The 16816-nt window shown below is 47.5% G+C and overlaps 1 protein-coding gene across 2 annotated transcripts; it reads left to right on the forward strand.

The window, feature by feature from the left end:
- Positions 1-599: 599 nt before the first annotated feature.
- Positions 600-15961, forward strand: YPEL5 (yippee like 5). Of its 2 annotated transcripts, XM_054171246.1 has the most exons (4): positions 5483-5547; positions 5738-5860; positions 11200-11368; positions 13712-15961. In XM_054171246.1, the coding sequence occupies exons 3-4, from the start codon at positions 11228-11230 to the stop codon at positions 13934-13936; spliced, it is 366 nt and encodes a 121-aa protein (XP_054027221.1). In that variant the 5' UTR covers positions 5483-5547; positions 5738-5860; positions 11200-11227; the 3' UTR covers positions 13937-15961. The 2 variants fall into 2 exon arrangements, with proteins under 2 accessions (XP_054027229.1, XP_054027221.1); XM_054171254.1 differs by lacking the exons at positions 5483-5547; positions 5738-5860 and adding an exon at positions 600-700.
- The last annotated feature ends 855 nt before the right edge of the window (positions 15962-16816 follow it).

The raw sequence follows: 16816 nt of genomic DNA on the forward strand, positions 1-16816 counted from the left end.
GGTGGGACCAGGACATCTTAGCAGGCTGAGAGCTGGGGCTCTTTAGCATGGAAGAGAGCAGATTAAAGGGGGGATCTCATGAATGCTTATAAAAATCTAAAGGGCGAGTATCAGAAGGATGGAGCCAGACTGTTTGTCCGTGGTGTCCAGTGACAGGACAAGGGGCAGTGGACACAAACTGGAACACAAGAGGTTCTGTGTAAACATGAGGAAAAACTTCACTATGAGCCTGAGCCCTGGAGCAGGCTGCCCAGAGAGGCTGTGGGGTCTCCTTTTCTAGATTAATTCCAAGCCCGCTTGTGATTTACTCTAGGTGACCCTGTCTCGGCAGGGGAGTTGGACTAGACCATCTCCCAAGGCCCCTTCCGATACCCCCCAGGCACTGCGGCTCCGTGACTGCCGCCGCTCTTGGCGCGACCGCCAGCCGACAAGACCTCAGCCGCGAGGCTGGCTGGGCGGGACCTCAGCAGAGCTGATTGGCGTGCGAGGGGGCAGGGTCGCAGGGAGGGCGGAGCCTCAGCACCGGTGATTGACGGTAGGGGGCGGGACCTCAGCGGCGCTGGTTTTCGGGCGGGGGCGGGGCCGAGAAGAGGCGGAGCCGCTGCCGCCGAGCCGTGAGCGTCGGGGCTGTAGAGGGTGGGGGGAAGACGCCGGCCACGGAGCATTCGCCGTTGCTGCTGCTGCTTCTTCTCTGCGCCAGGTAACCGGGTGGGGGGCAGCGCCGCGCAGAGCCCAGGGAGGCTGGGGCGAGCCGTCTGTGGCTGGGAAGGGAGGTGGCGGCCGCCGCTTCAGGCCGCAGCAGTGTGTCACTCGGGCTACGGTGAGGCCCCGAGCGAGACCCTCCAGCCCGGCGGAGGGGGGAGTCAGCACCGGCCCTGCTTGTCCCACTGCGGCCCGGCGCCGCGACAAAGCGCTGGCCTTCCCCCACCACGTCCCCTTCTCCGTCAACGTCTCCCAGCGCCGCCCAGTCTTCCTGCCCGGCCCTCCGCCCGGGGCCGGCACCGAACACCCCCTCCCCGCTGCGGCCACAACTTCCTCCTTCGGCCTCGTACCGCCGCCGCCGACCCCGCCTCCCCGGTGGGGCGGTAGCAACTTTTCAGGCTGGTTCCTTTGTGCGGCCCGGGGCAGGGTGACGAGGAGGTGTTCCCGGGCCCCTTCTCCGCGTCGTTTCCCCGTCACCGTACGGCCGTACGGAGGATGGGGGGAGAAGCGGTAGCGGAGGTGGCGGCGAGCGCCTGGGGCGGGAGTTGGTGGTCGGCCTAGGCGTCCCTCACGGCGGCGGCGGGGCCTCCCGTCAGCTGTTTCCTCCTGTTTGTTGTCAAGTTGCCTGCGCTGCCGGCAGCGCCCGGCGGCGGCGCCGGGGGCCGAGCCGGCGGCGGTTGGCTGCGCGCGCCCCCGTGACGGCGCTCAGCTGGGTCCCGCCCCCGCGCCGGGCTTTGTGTGGGGCGGCGGCGGCCGCGGGCTGTGCGCGGCCCGGGGGTGGGCACCGCCACCTCCCCGCGCCTCGGCGTGACCCCTGGGGGCTCCGGCCGGCGGTGGCGGTCGCCGCTCGCGCTTCACATCGCCTCTGCCGGAGGCGGCTCTCGGGGGTGCGGTGCAGCCGTGAAGGGTTATGCGGGGGCTAGGCCGGCGCCGGTGCCACCGCTCGCAGAGTACGGCTCAGCCCTTCCCTGGCAGTCGCGCCGGGGGCTCGGACGGCCGCGGGTGCTGCCTGACGCCTCCCTCTGCTCCCTTCCCGTCGTGGAGCTGCTGCGTGTGCCTTGCTCCGTGGGGACCTGCGCATCGCCCGAGCAGCCCCCGCGGCTCAGCCTGGCAGGGCTCTGTGGGGAGAAGGCGGCTGTCACGAATCCAGCGGTAGCTGTTTGCTCACGGAGGTGCCCGCGGCTGCGCCAGCAGTGAGCCAGCTTCGCCTGTCAGCTCCTAGACTGGATTTTGCCCGTGAAAGTGTGGATTCCCAGGGAGCCGAAATATTTGGCAAGTGCTTTTCCACTCTAGGAAGGCTCTAGTCAAAGCAAAAAAAGGAATGCAAAGCCTGGCATCGGTCTGTTCAGTTGGTACTCTGTGTACAGACCTCCACTGTACTCTGCAAGCAGATTAAACCTAATCTCATGTGTTTAAGAGTTAAAGGCTGGTGTTAGACCTGGTGTTAGAGTGCAGGAATAAGTCACAGAGCCATAGAGCTGCTGAGGTTGGAAGAGGCCTTTGAGATCGAGTCCAACTGCTTGCCTGTTGCTCACAATCCCAACACTGCTGCTAAACCACTACCGCTAAATCATGTCCCTAGCACCACATCCACACATCTTTTAAATACCTCCAGGGATGGTGACTCCATCATCTCTCTGGGCTCCTGAGAACCCTTGTGTGAAGAAACTTCCCAATATCCAACCTGAACCTCCCTTAGAAGTACAAAAACAGCAAATGCACAACTTGTGAACCAATCGATGCTGATCTGCTGGGCGTGGTAGGTGTTAACTGCTAATGGCAGTAGATTAACCATCAGCATAACTAATAGTTGTGATTGGCAGAAAGGACTTCAAGATGAGTCTGGGTTGTTGAGCCTGGAGAAGAGGAGGCTGAGGGGAGATTGCTCTCTACATCCCCCTGAAAGGAGGTTTTAGTGAGGTGGGTATTGGTCTGTCAGGTAACAAGGGATAGGACAAGAGGATATAGCCTGAAGTTGCACCAGGGAAAGTTTACATTGACTATTAGGAAAAAATGCTTCACTGCAAGGGTCATCAGGCACTGGAACAGGCTGCCCCTGGAAATGGTGGCGTCGCCATCCATGGAGGTGCTCACGTTTAGATGAGGAGCTTAGGGATGTGGCCTAGCAGTTGTGTGCAGGGAGAGGGTAGGTTGTGGTAGGACCAGGTGATTCTGTGATTCTAACTGAGGGAGCTTGCTTCATGGATTCAGCCATAGAGCTCTCTGTGTATAGCAATGTCTCTAACAGCTATATGTCATCCTTTCATGTGTAGACTCATTCTGGATTGCTGAATGCAAAGAATGGTTGTGACCAAACTCTCTGTTTTTAAGCATTACTCTCAAATTTTTCTAATGTTAGCCTTTGGAAGTACTATTTGGAGACTTCTGTCACCTGCTACTTTCACTTCTGTAGTTGTAGAATTACTTAACTGGCAGCATGCAGCTCTAATTGTTTATATGGAGATTTTAATAACAGTGAGTGAGTTTCAGATGAGGCTGCCAAGCATGTGAAGGCAAAAGAAATGGCACCTCAAAGCCCACCAGGGGAGAAGATGACACGATCTGTTACTTGGCATCTGACAAACTGAGAGTTCTGCACGTGCAAATAGGTATCTTTAGCATTCCCTCTGATGGTAGTCAGCACAAGCTTGAAGTAATGCTGCCCAGGTTGGATCATTGGTTCATGTTTGTTTACTATCATTTGACCTATTGTGAAATCTTGACTTGCTCAGCTCTTGCTCAGCTACAATCATTCCCTTAAGCAAGATGTAACTTAAAAATAGCGTGTTAAATGTGTAGAGGCAGTGCCTGTACACTGTGGATTTTTGGTAGCAAGGCCTCTCTTAGTTTTGGAGTCTTTCATATGCACTTAGGAATGTCTTAGTTCATCTAGGTGTATTAGCCTAATTAAACTAGGCATATTAGCCCCCTTTCTGCCAGTTTGCATAGGAGCTTGGGTGATAGTTGTCTTTTCACTCAGGTGAAAAGGCTCATTCAGGTTTATTATTCTTTTTTTGTGATTAAACCAGTGGTGTCTTTGGGTGAAGAGTTGTATCAGTACTGTACAACCCCATGTAGTGTTACAGGCTTGAGGAAGTGTGGCTGGAAAAGTGGCAGAATGGGGCCTGGGGGTTCTAATTGATAACAAGCTGATTATGAGCTGTCAGTGTGTCCAGGTGGCAAAGAAAGCCAGTGGCATCCTGGCTTGTATCAGGAATAGTGTGAGCAGCGGGAGCAGGGAAGTGATTGCCCCCCTGTACTTAGCCTTGGTGAGGCCACACCTCGAGTACTGGGTTCAGTTTTGGGCACCTCAGTATACGAAAAGACATTGAGGTGCTGGAGAGGGTGCAAAGAAGAGTCAGTAAGCTGGTGAAGGGCCTAGAGAATGAGTCTGATGAAGAGCAGCTGAGGGAAGTGGGGCTGTTTAGGTTGAGGATGAGGAGGCTGAGAGGAGACCTTATCACCCTCTTCAACTACCTGAAAGGACAGTATGGAGAGGTAGGGGCTGGTCTCTTCTCACAGGTAGTTGGTGATAGAACAAGAGGGAACAGCCTCAAACTGCAGACATTAGGAATCGTTGTTTCACTGAAGGAGCAGCCAAGCACTGGAACAGGCTGCCCAGGGAGGTGGTTGAGTCACCATACCTGGAGGTGTTTAGATGTGGCACTTAGCAATCTGGTTTGGTGGTGAACTTGGCAGAGCAGGGTTAATGCTTGCACCTGGTGATCTCAGGGGTCTTGTCCAACCTGAATGATTCTATGGACTTAATGAGAGCAGGATATTTGAATTAGTTTGACTTTCTAAAAGTTGTAGAGTGTATTAATAGGCAACAGTTGACTTATTTGCTTAATTAGTGAAAGAGCAAATGTGTTCCAAACCCAGAGAAATACAGCTTTCTGGAAAACAGTTGAGAAATTGGGAAGAGAAGGGAGGGGGAAAAGACACAGAAACAGGAAGAGCTGCTGCTCTGGGTAGTAGTGAGAAAATTATTCTGAGTCTGAGACCATTTGTAAACTAATACTTTTTAGTATTCCTTACCTCAGTGTACTTATCTAGAAGGAGCACTGTGAGGGTGTGAGTTACTGTGTGAGAGATGCTGAGATACAGGAGCTATGCTAAAAACAAGCCCTCTTGTCTGTAACCTTGGAACAAGCTACCCTGGATTAGTGTTGGCATACACCAATATGCTGTGGCATTGCCATGATTAGATGCCAATATCCCAAGGCAAAGCTTTCCCCTTACCTAGTAAACCAGCCAGTTTTCAGCAGAAAATTCAGCTGCAGCAGGTTGCACCAATGCAGCTCCATCCTGCCAGGCAGCCCCTCTGAGGTGAGTGCCCTGTGCTGCCTCTGGGCACTGCTTTGGTGACTTTGCCAGAGCCTCTTCAGTCATCTGAGTGGCCTGAATTCCCTGTGTGGTTTGCTACAGTAGCTGGATGGTTCTAATGAGCACAGCAAACTGCTCCAGTTCTCTTACTTCACGTTTGGCTCCGTGTGGTGCTTTTTGATAAGGAGTTCTGCAGAGTCCGGAGGCTGGGCCCTGCCTGCTTCAACAGCTGCAGGAGTCAGTGGCAGACATGGAATCTCAGACCTCTTGAGAGACTGACTCCATGTGTATTTTCAGATGCACCTCTGCTTGGGAGAGCAGAAGCCTGGGAAGGTAAGGACTGTGGTTTTAGTTGGGTTTTTTTTTGATTACTCAGTAGTTTAATTCTTTTTTTAATGTGTGTTCTTGTGTAGCTGTGCTAAGTATTCTCTTTCCTCTTTTGTCCCTCTCTGAGACGAGAAGAAGAAGCTCAAGCCTGGTTTCTGAGATGTGAAGATGAAGTTTGAGCCTTGTTCCAGAGTAAGTACATACTGAGAATGTTTTCTATGCCTGGAAGAGTGCGCAGCCCTTTTTTGAGGAGGGGGAGAGTGCTTGTTGGCTCAGGGTGCAAAGGGAAAATGGCTTGGCTTGATGGAATGGTGACAGAGAGGCTGCCACAGGTTGGGGTTTTTTAAAAAAGCCTTTAACTAGCAGCTGTTTTCTGTTGTAGATCTGAGATGCAGTAGATGGTGCTGAAGCAACACTGAGGCTCCTGAAATATCCACAGCCCATTGTGTGTATAGGAAGTGCCTGCTGGCTCTCCCCAACGCTGACGGTCCTGTGTCTTCAAGAGGTGCACTCTGGGATGAGAAAACACTGACTGTTAGTTTAAAAAATGCTAATAAATAACTCTTTGTGTTTCTGTTTTGTTCTTCACTGCTCATGGAGATAGGCAGAGGAGGTAGCACAAATAGCAATGAGTATTGCTTCAGGTCTGTGTGCAGACAGTGGTCACATTGAAGCTGTTGAATGTCAGCTCTCGGACAGCTGTTGTTCAGTGCTGCCAAAAGCAACACTGAAAGACAGGTGGAAGTTTGGGGACATGCTGCTCTAGGAATACATGTTACAGCTCATAGCCACAGTGCTTGTGTTTCCTGTCTGTGCATGCACCTGCTGGAAGCAGCGTGCAGGCAGGAAGTGTTGCCCAGCAGGACTAAGGAATTGCATCAGAGGTTGTGCTGCCAGCAGACCTTACCAGCTAGGTAATGCAAGTTAGCATTGATTGCCCTACTAAGGGTCCCCAAGAATGCAGGCTGATAGTGGTGGTTTGGGTGCTGAGTAAGGATGCAGTGGCATCATCTCAGTTCATAGAAGTGCCTGTCTCCTTGAACTGTGTGGACTGGACAAGGGGTAGATACTTTATGTATCCCATTAGTGAAAGTAAGTACTGCCTTCTTGATGTTGGAGCCATTCATTTAATAGTAGAGTTGATGCTGGATAATTTGCATGGGGGAAGGATCACTGTGACTGCATAGGTGACACATACCCAACAGAGAATGCTTGGCTCACTTTGAGGATGAAATCAGGCCAGAAAGATCTCTCTTCCTTCCTCAACATTTGGTTTTGTGAGTAGCCATGATTCCTGTCCTTTGCTTCTGAAAATTCTGCTGTGATGTGATGGAATTGGTGTGCTACAGTAGAGTCACTTTCTGGGCTTCTGACTAGCAACAGAGAACTGGACTGGCTCTCTACACCAGTAGAAGCTATTTTCACTGGTTTTTCAGTGCAGAGAGTAGATGAATGGGGAAGTGCACTTCATGCATTCTCTTCTTCCTAAGTGGGATATCTTAAGCTTCAGGAATGCTGTCATGCTTCACAATTCTTAGGCTTCTCTTAATTTAACAGAACCTTCCTACTGCCTATAAAAGCTTCCTATAAGTGGCTTTTGTCAGATCATTTATGTATGTGTGAACATAAATACACACCCACACATTTTACATGGGAAGTGAAAACTATAGGGGAAAAAAACCCTGACATGGTTAACTTGGGTGACTCTGTGCACACTTTCTGTATGTCAGGGACACGAGCCTGAGAGCAGTGGAAAATTGCTTTCCCTTCTTTTGTTGTGCTGTTTTTTTTCCAGTGCACAATGAGTGTACCCTTCAGCTTCTTTACATAAGGAGGGAACAGTCTTTATCCACAGCAGATACCTTCTGAACTGGTCTTGCAAGTGAATACTCTGCTTTTTAGCTTGGGGAAAATCTACCCTTGACTTTTTTCCTACATTTTTACCCCCCAAAGCCTAATCAGTTTTGCCTGTTACAATGCTACAATTCTACAATGTAGAATTCAGTCTTCTAAATTTTCAAATGTGTGTTTGTTCACTCATTTTAAGAGCAGACATTTCCTCATGTATTCTGAAGAAAATTCATAGATTCATAGAATGCTTAGGTTGGAAGGGACCTTAAAGGTCATCTAGTTCCAACTGCCCTGGGACAGGAGCAAGGACACCTCATGCTCAAGGCCTCTGGCCTTGAACACCTTCAGGGAGGGGACATCCACAACCCCCCTGGGCAACCTGTGCCAGTGTCTCACTACCCTCACTGGAAAGATTTCTTCCTAATCTCCAGTCTAAATCTACCCTCTCAAACTTCAATCCATTCCCTCTCATCCTATCACTACAAGCCCTTGTAAAAAGTCCCACTGCAGCTTTCTTGTAGCCCCTGGAGCCTTTTCTTCTCCAGGTTGAACAGACCCAACTCTTTCAGCCTTTCCCCAGTTGCTTTATTAGATTCTGCTCTCGCTTAGTCTGAATTCTCATAGCCTTCTGCTACCATGACATGAGTTTCACTTTGTCTTTCTGTTGGGACCCTGGTATTGCAAGTTTCTTTCTCCTGCAGCTACTTGATGAAGTTACTTTCAGCTTTTTGAGATGATTGATATAAAGATTTTAGGTCTTGTATTATTAGAAAGAAATTCTTGATAGTGCAGTTGGTGAGACACTGGCAGAGGTTGCCCAGGGAGGTTGTGGATGTCCCCTCCCTGGAGGTGTTCAAGGCCAGGCTGGATGAGGCCTTGAGCAACCTGGTCTAGGGTAAGGGGTTGGAACTAGGTGGTCTTCAAGGTCCCATCCAACCCAACCCATTCTATGATTACTTGGCGGTTTTTTTTTCAGCCTAAAGTCTTTGAACATCTTTATTTCTGCATTTATTTTCATGTTCATTATCTTCAGAACTCAGCACTTAAGTCCATGCATAATGCCACGTCCAGAAGTAATGTCTTTGTATGTCATTTTGACTTCTAACCTGCTTGTAAGCATTACACTTGTCCTCTCTTCTGAGGTGCTTAAAGTGTGCTTTGAGGGATTCTGGGTTCTTGTTCTTCCAGTGACATGATTCATGTTTTCAGATGTTTGGATTTTAAGGTTTGAGCTGCCTGTTTTCCCACAGGATATGCTTTGCAAGCTTTGTTTGGGTCACTTTGTGTTGCTCTTGGTAAGAGAGGGATGGTTTGGGATTTGTTTGATGTTAGCTTCTGAAAATGCTGACAGGCTGAGCATTGTGTTTACCCTGAAAAAATTAGCCCTTTGGATGTTGTTTCCACAGGCAAAATAATTTGGGATTGGTTAATTATCTTGTCCAAAAATCAGTAAGGGTGGCATGTGGAGCTTGGGCTGAACGTCTTATGGGCCTGTCTGTCACAATTGCTTTTCTTGCCTTGTTTCTTCTGGTTGGAGACCTTGGTGCTTGTTTGTTCATACTTGCTGTCTGCTGAATTTCCTTCACACTGTCACTATTGACATGCTAATGTTTTCTTTTGCCCTCACTTGCTAGGAAAGATAAAGGCACAGGAGAAAGGTGTGGTGCTTAGAGAAATGGAAGGAAAACACTTCCTGCATGTTGAAGGGACTCACCCCCTGCACTCAGCTGAGCCTTTGAAATATTGTCAAACTCAAGACCTGTTTTATTTACCCTTTCAAGAAGAGAGATGGCTTTTATGTTGCCTTTAAAGGAAAAAGTCATTAGATTGATGGGATGCACCAAAAATCAAGCAGATGGGATGCAGGAGATTAATAGTGATTTGAAAAACCTGAATGTAAGGAACTTGTGCTCAAATCATTGAGCTCAATGCTAGGAACCCTCTGTTATTGGCACATGTTGCAAGAAAACAAAGTGGTGAAACAAAGGAATTAAGAAAAGAAAGCCCTGATGTCAGTGAGTTAGGGTTTTACAGGTAAAAATGGTGTTCAAAAGGTGGTGTTGCAGGTGCATGTTTTAGCCCATTTCAGAGTAAGCTTTAAGAAACTAATCCCCTGAAAGTTGAGATGAGTTTAATTTAAGTATTTGTGCTTCTTTAAAGGCATTTGTCAGAGAATATTCCACTTGAGGAGCACAAAATTTGATTAATTTCTCTCTGAATGGCACCCTGTCTCCTGTTATGAGAAATAAAACCCACACAGCTGTAATACTTGCAGTGTGTCAGATTGGCTGTGCATTGCTCAGCACCACAGAAGGAGAGACAACGTTCTTTTCGAACTCCACTTCTGAAGCATTAATTGGAGGTATATTTAACCTCCCAGAATCACAGATCATTAGTGGTTGGAACTCCACTCCAAGCCTTCTGCCAGGGCAGGTCACACAGGAAAATGTCCAGGCACGGTTTGAATGTCTCCAGAGAAGGAGGCTCTATAATCCCTCTAGGCAGCCTGCTCCAGGGCTCTGCCACCCTCACAGTGAGTTTCTCCTCATGTTTACATGGAACTTCCTCTGCTCCAGCTTGCCCCCATTGCCCCTTGTCCTGTCATTGGACATCACTGAGCAGAGCCTGGCTCCATCCTTCTGATGCTGCCCTGCACATCTTTATCAACATGAATGAGGTCTCCCCTCAGGCTCCTCAGCTCCCTCAGCCTTTCCTCCGCAGGGGGATGTTCCACTGCCTTCAGCATCTTCGTGGCTCTGCACTGAACTCTCTCAAGCAGTTCTTTGAAGCCCTTCTTGAACTGAGGGGCCCAGAACTGGACACAGTATTGCAGCTGTGGCCTCACCAGGGCAGAGCACAGTGTTTAACTGTGGATATTTAGTCATAAAACTTCTGCAGTTGAAATAGGAATAACGTCATCCTTTAATGCCTTTGTGATGTTATCTTACCCTTGGTGATTTCAGTTTTCAGCTATCTGATGTGCTCACTTCCTACTCACTTGTTAACTTGGAGTAATCTATGGTAGTTGGTATAAAGCCATTGCAGAGGTTTGTTTACCAGGTGCTGCAGATCTGCTGCTATACACCTTCTAAGCACTCTTTTTTTTCCCCTGCTCATTGGGGTTGCTGAGGTATTGTCATCATATTTCATCATTCAGTGATGATGCTTTGGGTAAAAGACACAGTCTTTTGTATTTATATTAGGCAGCTTTAAGCATGTGTATGTAAAACTGGCTGGTGTAAAGTCTGGGTGGGTTGTTCTGTCAGATAGCCTCTGAACCTTTCCCGTGTATGAGACCAGTAGCTGTCGAGTCAAAGCCCGGAGCCCAGTCTGCTGTAATAGAAGACTAAAGCATCCTGAACGGTGCTGGTGTGTGGTTGCATGTCATAAGTTGTGCAGAGCTGAAGGGAAGTGACAAAATAAAGATATATTTTAAAAAGGGGGAGGAGGGCTGACTTGGGAAAATTAAACTATAATTGTCTTGGTGACTCAGTGTACTTCTCAAGTGCCTCATTTCCCAGTGCTGACTAAGGTGACTGAGTTGCTGGGACGGTACTGGAATGGAATTTCAGTATTGTATGAAGAGGAAAAGAAAACAGGAAGGAATGGAAGCTTTTGAGTTCAAGAACTCCAGCAGTGGTCTGCAAAAGCCTGAACTATGTATTAAAGGTTTCCATTCATGTGTTGCTCACTTCATGTAGTTAGTTTGTATTTAGATGTGTCAGTCTTGCTGGCGAGGTGGTCGCTTTGGGAAGGAACTTGTCCTGAGGAGAAAGGATGAATGCATTCTATAACTTCAGTAATTCATCTGTGGGGGGAAAAAAGGGAAGGAACCTCTGCAATTATGAGCTGAATTGGTCTGCAGGACACTCTACCCTATGGGGTGTTTGGAGGCTTGGGGGGGGTTGGTTTGCTTTGGTGGGGCTTTTTTGCTTGATTTATTTTTTTTCCCCTACAATATTTTTTCCACAGGTCTGTCTTCTTTGCTTTCAGGTCTTGAGTACAAACTGAAGCTCTGAAAATGGGCAGAATTTTTCTGGATCATATTGGTGGCACTCGCCTGTTCTCCTGTGCAAACTGTGACACCATCCTGACCAACCGCTCGGAGCTCATCTCCACTCGCTTCACGGGGGCCACGGGGAGAGCCTTTCTTTTTAACAAGGTCAGTGAGAAGCTGAGCAGGAGCTTTGAAAAAGGGTTTTGTGGGAAGTGAATCTGTCACCCACCCCCCCCCCCCCCCCCCCCCCCCCCCAAAAAAAAAAAACAAACAACCAAACCAGAAACCTTTACTGGCTAAAGTGTTGTGTAGTTATTGGTTTAATTGTTCACCTTTTTATTCTGTTCAACTGTCTTTGAAGTCAAATTAGGCATTGACTATTGAGAGCAAACCCAGTTAGCTTATCTGCTATACAGAAAGACTGTAAAGAGGATTGTGTGCATAGAGGCCTTGTGCCAAAATGCATGGAGTTCTAACTTTGGACATTGTAATATGAACCTCAGATTCACTGTCAGAGTATCCTTTGTCTAGCAAAGAGTTTCAAAGCTCTTTGCACTTCTACTCAGTTTAAAAAAAAAAGCCTAGATAATGCTCTGTTTAACTTCTGAATTGCATTTAAGCTCACAGTATTTGAGCAACCAGGTAAATACAGTCTTTTACAGGCAATATTCTGCTTTAGTTCAGTATATCTTTTTATTGATCTAACTTGATTCAATTCAGCATCTTGGAATACAAAAGTCATAGCTCTTGAGTGAATTGTAGCATTGTTTAGTAACCCTTCCATATAGACTTGCCCATTAGACTCACAGAAACAGCAGAGATCATCTTTTGCTTTCTCATAGAGCTCCTTGTAATCATTGGTGTGTTTTGGTTTGGTGGGTTTTTGTTTCCGTGGAAGTCATAGCTATGGAAGAGCTGTGCCTCTGATTTCTCTCTCATCCAACAAGCACTAGATCTTGGGGGTCGCATTTTTCTTACGTTGCATGGTGGAGTTTCAGAGAATCACAGGCACATTTTGGCTGGAAACGCCCTTTAAGATCACCTAGTCCAAGCATTCTCTAACTCTACCAAGTCTGGCTCTAAACTGTCCCTCAGCACCACATCTGTGTCCTTTAAACACCTTCAGGGATGGGGCCCCGCCACCACCCTGGAGAGTTTGTTCCAGTCCTTGCGAGCCATTTCAGAGAAGATTCATCCAATGTCCAGCCTAAACTTCTCTTGGTGCAAACTGAGTTTAATCACACAGGTTTGATTTTTACATGTCTGCAATCAGAAGCCTTAGAGCTGAAGCCCAAAGAGCAAGCAGAGTCAGGTGGGAAGTTGAGAAAGCAGTGCAGCCCCATCTTTTCAATTCCTCCCTCACATTAGCTGTTTGGATATAGTTCTGACATCCACTTTTCCACAAATTATGCATCCTGGTTCTGTGATGTTGCTGCCTAAGCAGCTTAAAAGTATATTTGAAACTGCCCAGATGGCAGACAAACTGGAAAAAACAGGAATGTTTAATGCCTGCATTCTCAGCCACTGAGCCTTTGTGTTTCTCAGGTGATTATGTCAAAAGCACCCCAAGACTGTCTTAAAGAAGTACCTCTTAATATTTTGGTTCTGCTTGCTGGGAAGATGTGATCACATCAGCTGCTAGAAGCAGGTTGCATCTATCTCAAGGTGCAGGTTTGTCAATTGGTTGAGAAGCTCCTCACCAGGAGTTTCTCACGCAAACTTGAACACAGTACTCTGCACTCCACTACATCCTGTGATTGCATTCCATGTCTGAGATAACCAGGAGGGTTATATACCCCTCTGAAGCACATCTTCAAAGGGTTACTTTCTCAAACAGGAGATTTTCAAGGGCTGTGGACATACCCACTGCAGTTTTCAGTTCACATGCAGTGCCACAGGCTCTTTGCTTTTAAAATGGATGAACAGGGTGCCCTAGGACTTAATTCCATTTCTGGTGCCCCCAGCATAAGAAGGTCATACAACTGCTGGAGCAGGTCCAGAGGAGGTCGTGAAGGTGATCAAAGGGCTGGAGTAACTCCCCTGTGGGGACAGGCTGCAAGAGCTGGGTCTGTTCAGTCTCAAAGTGAAAGCTCTGGGGAGACCTTATAGCAGCCTTCCAGTACCTAAAGGGGGCCTACAAGAAGGCTGGGGGGGACTTTGGGACTTTTGATGAGGGCTTGAAGTTATAGAAGGAGGGGGAATGATTGAAGCTTGGGGAGGGCAGATTTAGACTGGAGATTAGGAAGAAATTCTTTCTAGTGAGGGTGCTGAGACACTGGAACAGGTTGCCCAGGGAGGTGGTGGATTCCCTCTCCCTGGGAAGTGTTCAAGACTAGGCTGTATGAGGCCTTGAGCAACCTGTTCTAGTGGAAGGTGTCCTATGGCAGGGGGTTGGGACTGGATGATCTTCAAGGTCCCCTGACTCTGTGAACCTCTGGCTCCCTGAGAACGTTGATCATGTGAGCTGTTGGCAGCTGATCCTCTGTGTGCCCTGTGTCTTTGGAACAGGTGGTAAACCTGCAGTACAGCGAGGTTCAGGACCGGGTCATGCTCACTGGCCGCCACATGGTTCGAGACGTGAGCTGCAAGAACTGCAACAGCAAACTGGGCTGGATCTATGAGTTTGCCACCGAAGACAGCCAGCGCTACAAGGAGGGCCGCGTCATCCTGGAGAGGGCGCTGGTGCGGGAGAGCGAGGGCTTCGAGGAGCACGTCCCGTCCGACAACTCCTGAAGAGGCTCAGCTCCCTCTTCAGGCTCTCTTCAACTGAAACTCAAAAATAATAATAAAATCAACAAAAAATTCTGCTTACATACACTGTCACCTTAGCATCAGAGTCGGCTTCATGGACTACAGAGCGGGGAAGATTGTGAGGATGTGTCAGATGGAACCTTCCTCTCTTGGCTCTTTTTTTACGTTGTACCTCTTTTCCCCCCCTCCAGCAGCTGTTTGTAGAAAGGATGTTGTGCAGATGCTGTCACTCTTTCTCTCTTGCATTTACATCTGTTAGGTTTGAGGTTGTATCCACAGATGCAGTGGGCTAAAAAGGAAAATACTAGGGGAGGGAGGGGGAAGCTGTCCTTTTGTTAGAGAGACATTCAGTGAGTTGTTTTAGTTTGCACAGAACTGATGGCAGCCTAAGTTATTTTAAATCTACAGACTTCTTGGTTTTTCCTTTTTTAAAAGAATATATTCCCATTTTTGGCTGAAGTTTTTAGTTAGGTTTTGGGGTTTTGTTTCTGGGTTTCTTTTTCTTCCCTCTTCCCCAGTCTTTTCACCTGATTTGCTGGCTAAAAGTCAAGAGATCCGAATTTGTGCCGAGTGCTAAAGGTTCAGTGTTGGTACAGCTTGGGCTGGCCCTCGTGCCATATTCTTGTTGAGGTTGATTGGTAGCACAGAGCCCATCTATTTCTTGTCATTCTTGACCCAAAGATGTCACCCACTCCTTGTTTCTTTGTGAAGTTCCCATTCACCATGTAAACTGGTGTTGATTGGAAAACTGTTCTTGAAATAGGGCAAGACTGCTTGGCTTTTTTCTTTTGACTGTAACTGATGTAACTTATAAGCATAGTAATAGTATGAAAAAACAAAACCTAATAGCTGTCTGGTTAGTCTTGAGTTGCTTACAGGTCAGGCTGTGTTTGTAACCATAGGGAATCCACTGAGAAGCTACCGTTCCAGTAGTCATTCCCTCCCCCTGCCCCCAGTTTCTCTACTAATCTCATTAAACAGACAGGGAGTTGGAAATCTTAATTCTTCCAATAGCTTTCTTTTAAACCCAGCAACTTCCTATGTTAAACACAGCTGCTGTGTAAAAGGAGAGGATTGCCAACATGTTTGCTCATGCCTGGAGTTATGCAACCTGCATCTCTTGAAAAGATTTGACTTCAACAGCTTGTTTTCAAATGCTGCTTCTGGTGTTGGAACCTTGACCTTTCGACTTTGTTGAACCTTCCATTGTGATGTTACTTTTTTTTTACCTTTCTGGGCAGCAGTACATGTCAGCCTAGTAGTAACTAGTGACTTGGATTCCTGCTTTCTTTGTGTAGAGCTCAGCTCTGTTCCAAACAGTGATCTTGCTTGCCTTTCTTTTCTGCAAAAATGCTCTGCATTAACTTAACTCAAGGGTGCCCAAACACTTTGATTGTGTCTTAAGCCATAAGTTAAGATCTCAAGGGCTGAAATGTATTTGAATGTTAGATATGTGTGATTCCTTAGCAAAGACAAAAGGTTGGTTGGCTTTTTAGTATTGGATCAATTGTGGTTGACATGAAATAAGTTACCCACAGATGTAAAAGGTGGGGGGAAGGGGAGGGGAAAACCCCAGCTACCCAATCAAACAGATCTGGGCTCTGAACTTTCAGAAGAAACTCTTTTATTTTCACTACCTACAGCTCCATATCTGAAAACAAAATGTAGAGGGTGACTATGTGTGGAGTATTTTCCTTCATTTGTTTTCTCTTATGCTGCCAAGTGGCAATTTGGACACCCCTGACTTGAATTTACTGCCTCTCTCTTGTAAAAGTAGCTTTTCACATAGAAAGAGAACGGAGTAGATCACATAACCAGAGCTGTGCTTGAATCAAGCTGCTTAAACAATAGTGTACTTGTGCCTCAAATGAATCAGTTTTTGCACTGAGTACAGCAGTACCCCCTTATCTTGTACTTCTGTCCTTCACAGACTCGAAATGGCCCCCTTAGCATGGTTCTCTGCAGTACTTTTCTGTACTTCTGACATTACAATAAAGTATGTTTTGTCCTGGATGGATCATTTGCTATTCTTTTCTGAGTCGTTTTCAGGGAGCCTGTCAACCCGAGGACATAACCTGCCTGCCACACCCTACCTTCAGGATCTCATTGCTTTCCTGCAGCACAGTGACAAGCTGCTGCTGAGCATCTCTCTGCAGAGGTGACAAAAGGCTGTGCTGTTGATTTTGGCAGGTGCTAAGCAAAGCTTCAAGCAAACCACTTGGACGCTTGAAAGCGTTCAGTTTACCCCTGGTAAAGAGAAACTAAAGCCAGGAAATTGCTTATTTAAGGGAATTCTGGGTGCCAAAGGTCTTTCTCTGGCTTTTAAAAGCCAGCAAGCTAAGCCAAATGCCAGCTCCTGCATGGAATGTGACGTTTAAGTTGCTGCGGTGCCTTGGGGGTTGAAAATTTGTGTATCTGAAGCTCTAGGCATTTCACATTGCCTGTAAACATCAGGGAGAAGCCTTCTGCCGGCAGCTGGTCAACTTCTGAAGCTGTAGCTGGAGAACTGAGGTGAGAGGATCATTATACTGGTGTCCTGTAGCCTGGGAGTGGGGCTTATCCTTTTTTTGAGTAGAACCCCTTCATTTTGGCCCCAGGAGGTGTTCCAGGCCAGATTGGATGAGGCTTTGAGCAACCTGCTCTGGTGTGAGGTGTCCTTGCCCATGGCAGGAGGGTCAGAACTAGATGATCTTCAAGGCCCCTTCCAACCTGAACTATTTTATGAATGAATGAATGTTAAAGATTACTTTCCCCAAAATACTATGATTTGGAAAACACAGCTGAGGTGAATTAACTAAAAGCCTCAGAGTTAAGTCCACCGCAGGCTTTGGATTGTTCTTTTAGCCTAGCTGCTGCTGTTCC

The sequence above is a fragment of the Dryobates pubescens genome, chromosome 2, assembly GCF_014839835.1.
Source record: "Dryobates pubescens isolate bDryPub1 chromosome 2, bDryPub1.pri, whole genome shotgun sequence".
NCBI classification, from domain to species: Eukaryota; Metazoa; Chordata; class Aves; order Piciformes; family Picidae; genus Dryobates; species Dryobates pubescens.

Bases quoted from the DNA above. Each gene is read 5' to 3' on its own strand.
- YPEL5 (XM_054171254.1), top strand. From the start codon at position 11,228: ATGGGCAGAATTTTTCTGGATCATATTGGTGGCACTCGCCTGTTCTCC. The intron at 11,369-13,711 runs GTCAGTGAGAAG...TCTTTGGAACAG, and splicing joins GAGCCTTTCTTTTTAACAAG to GTGGTAAACCTGCAGTACAG.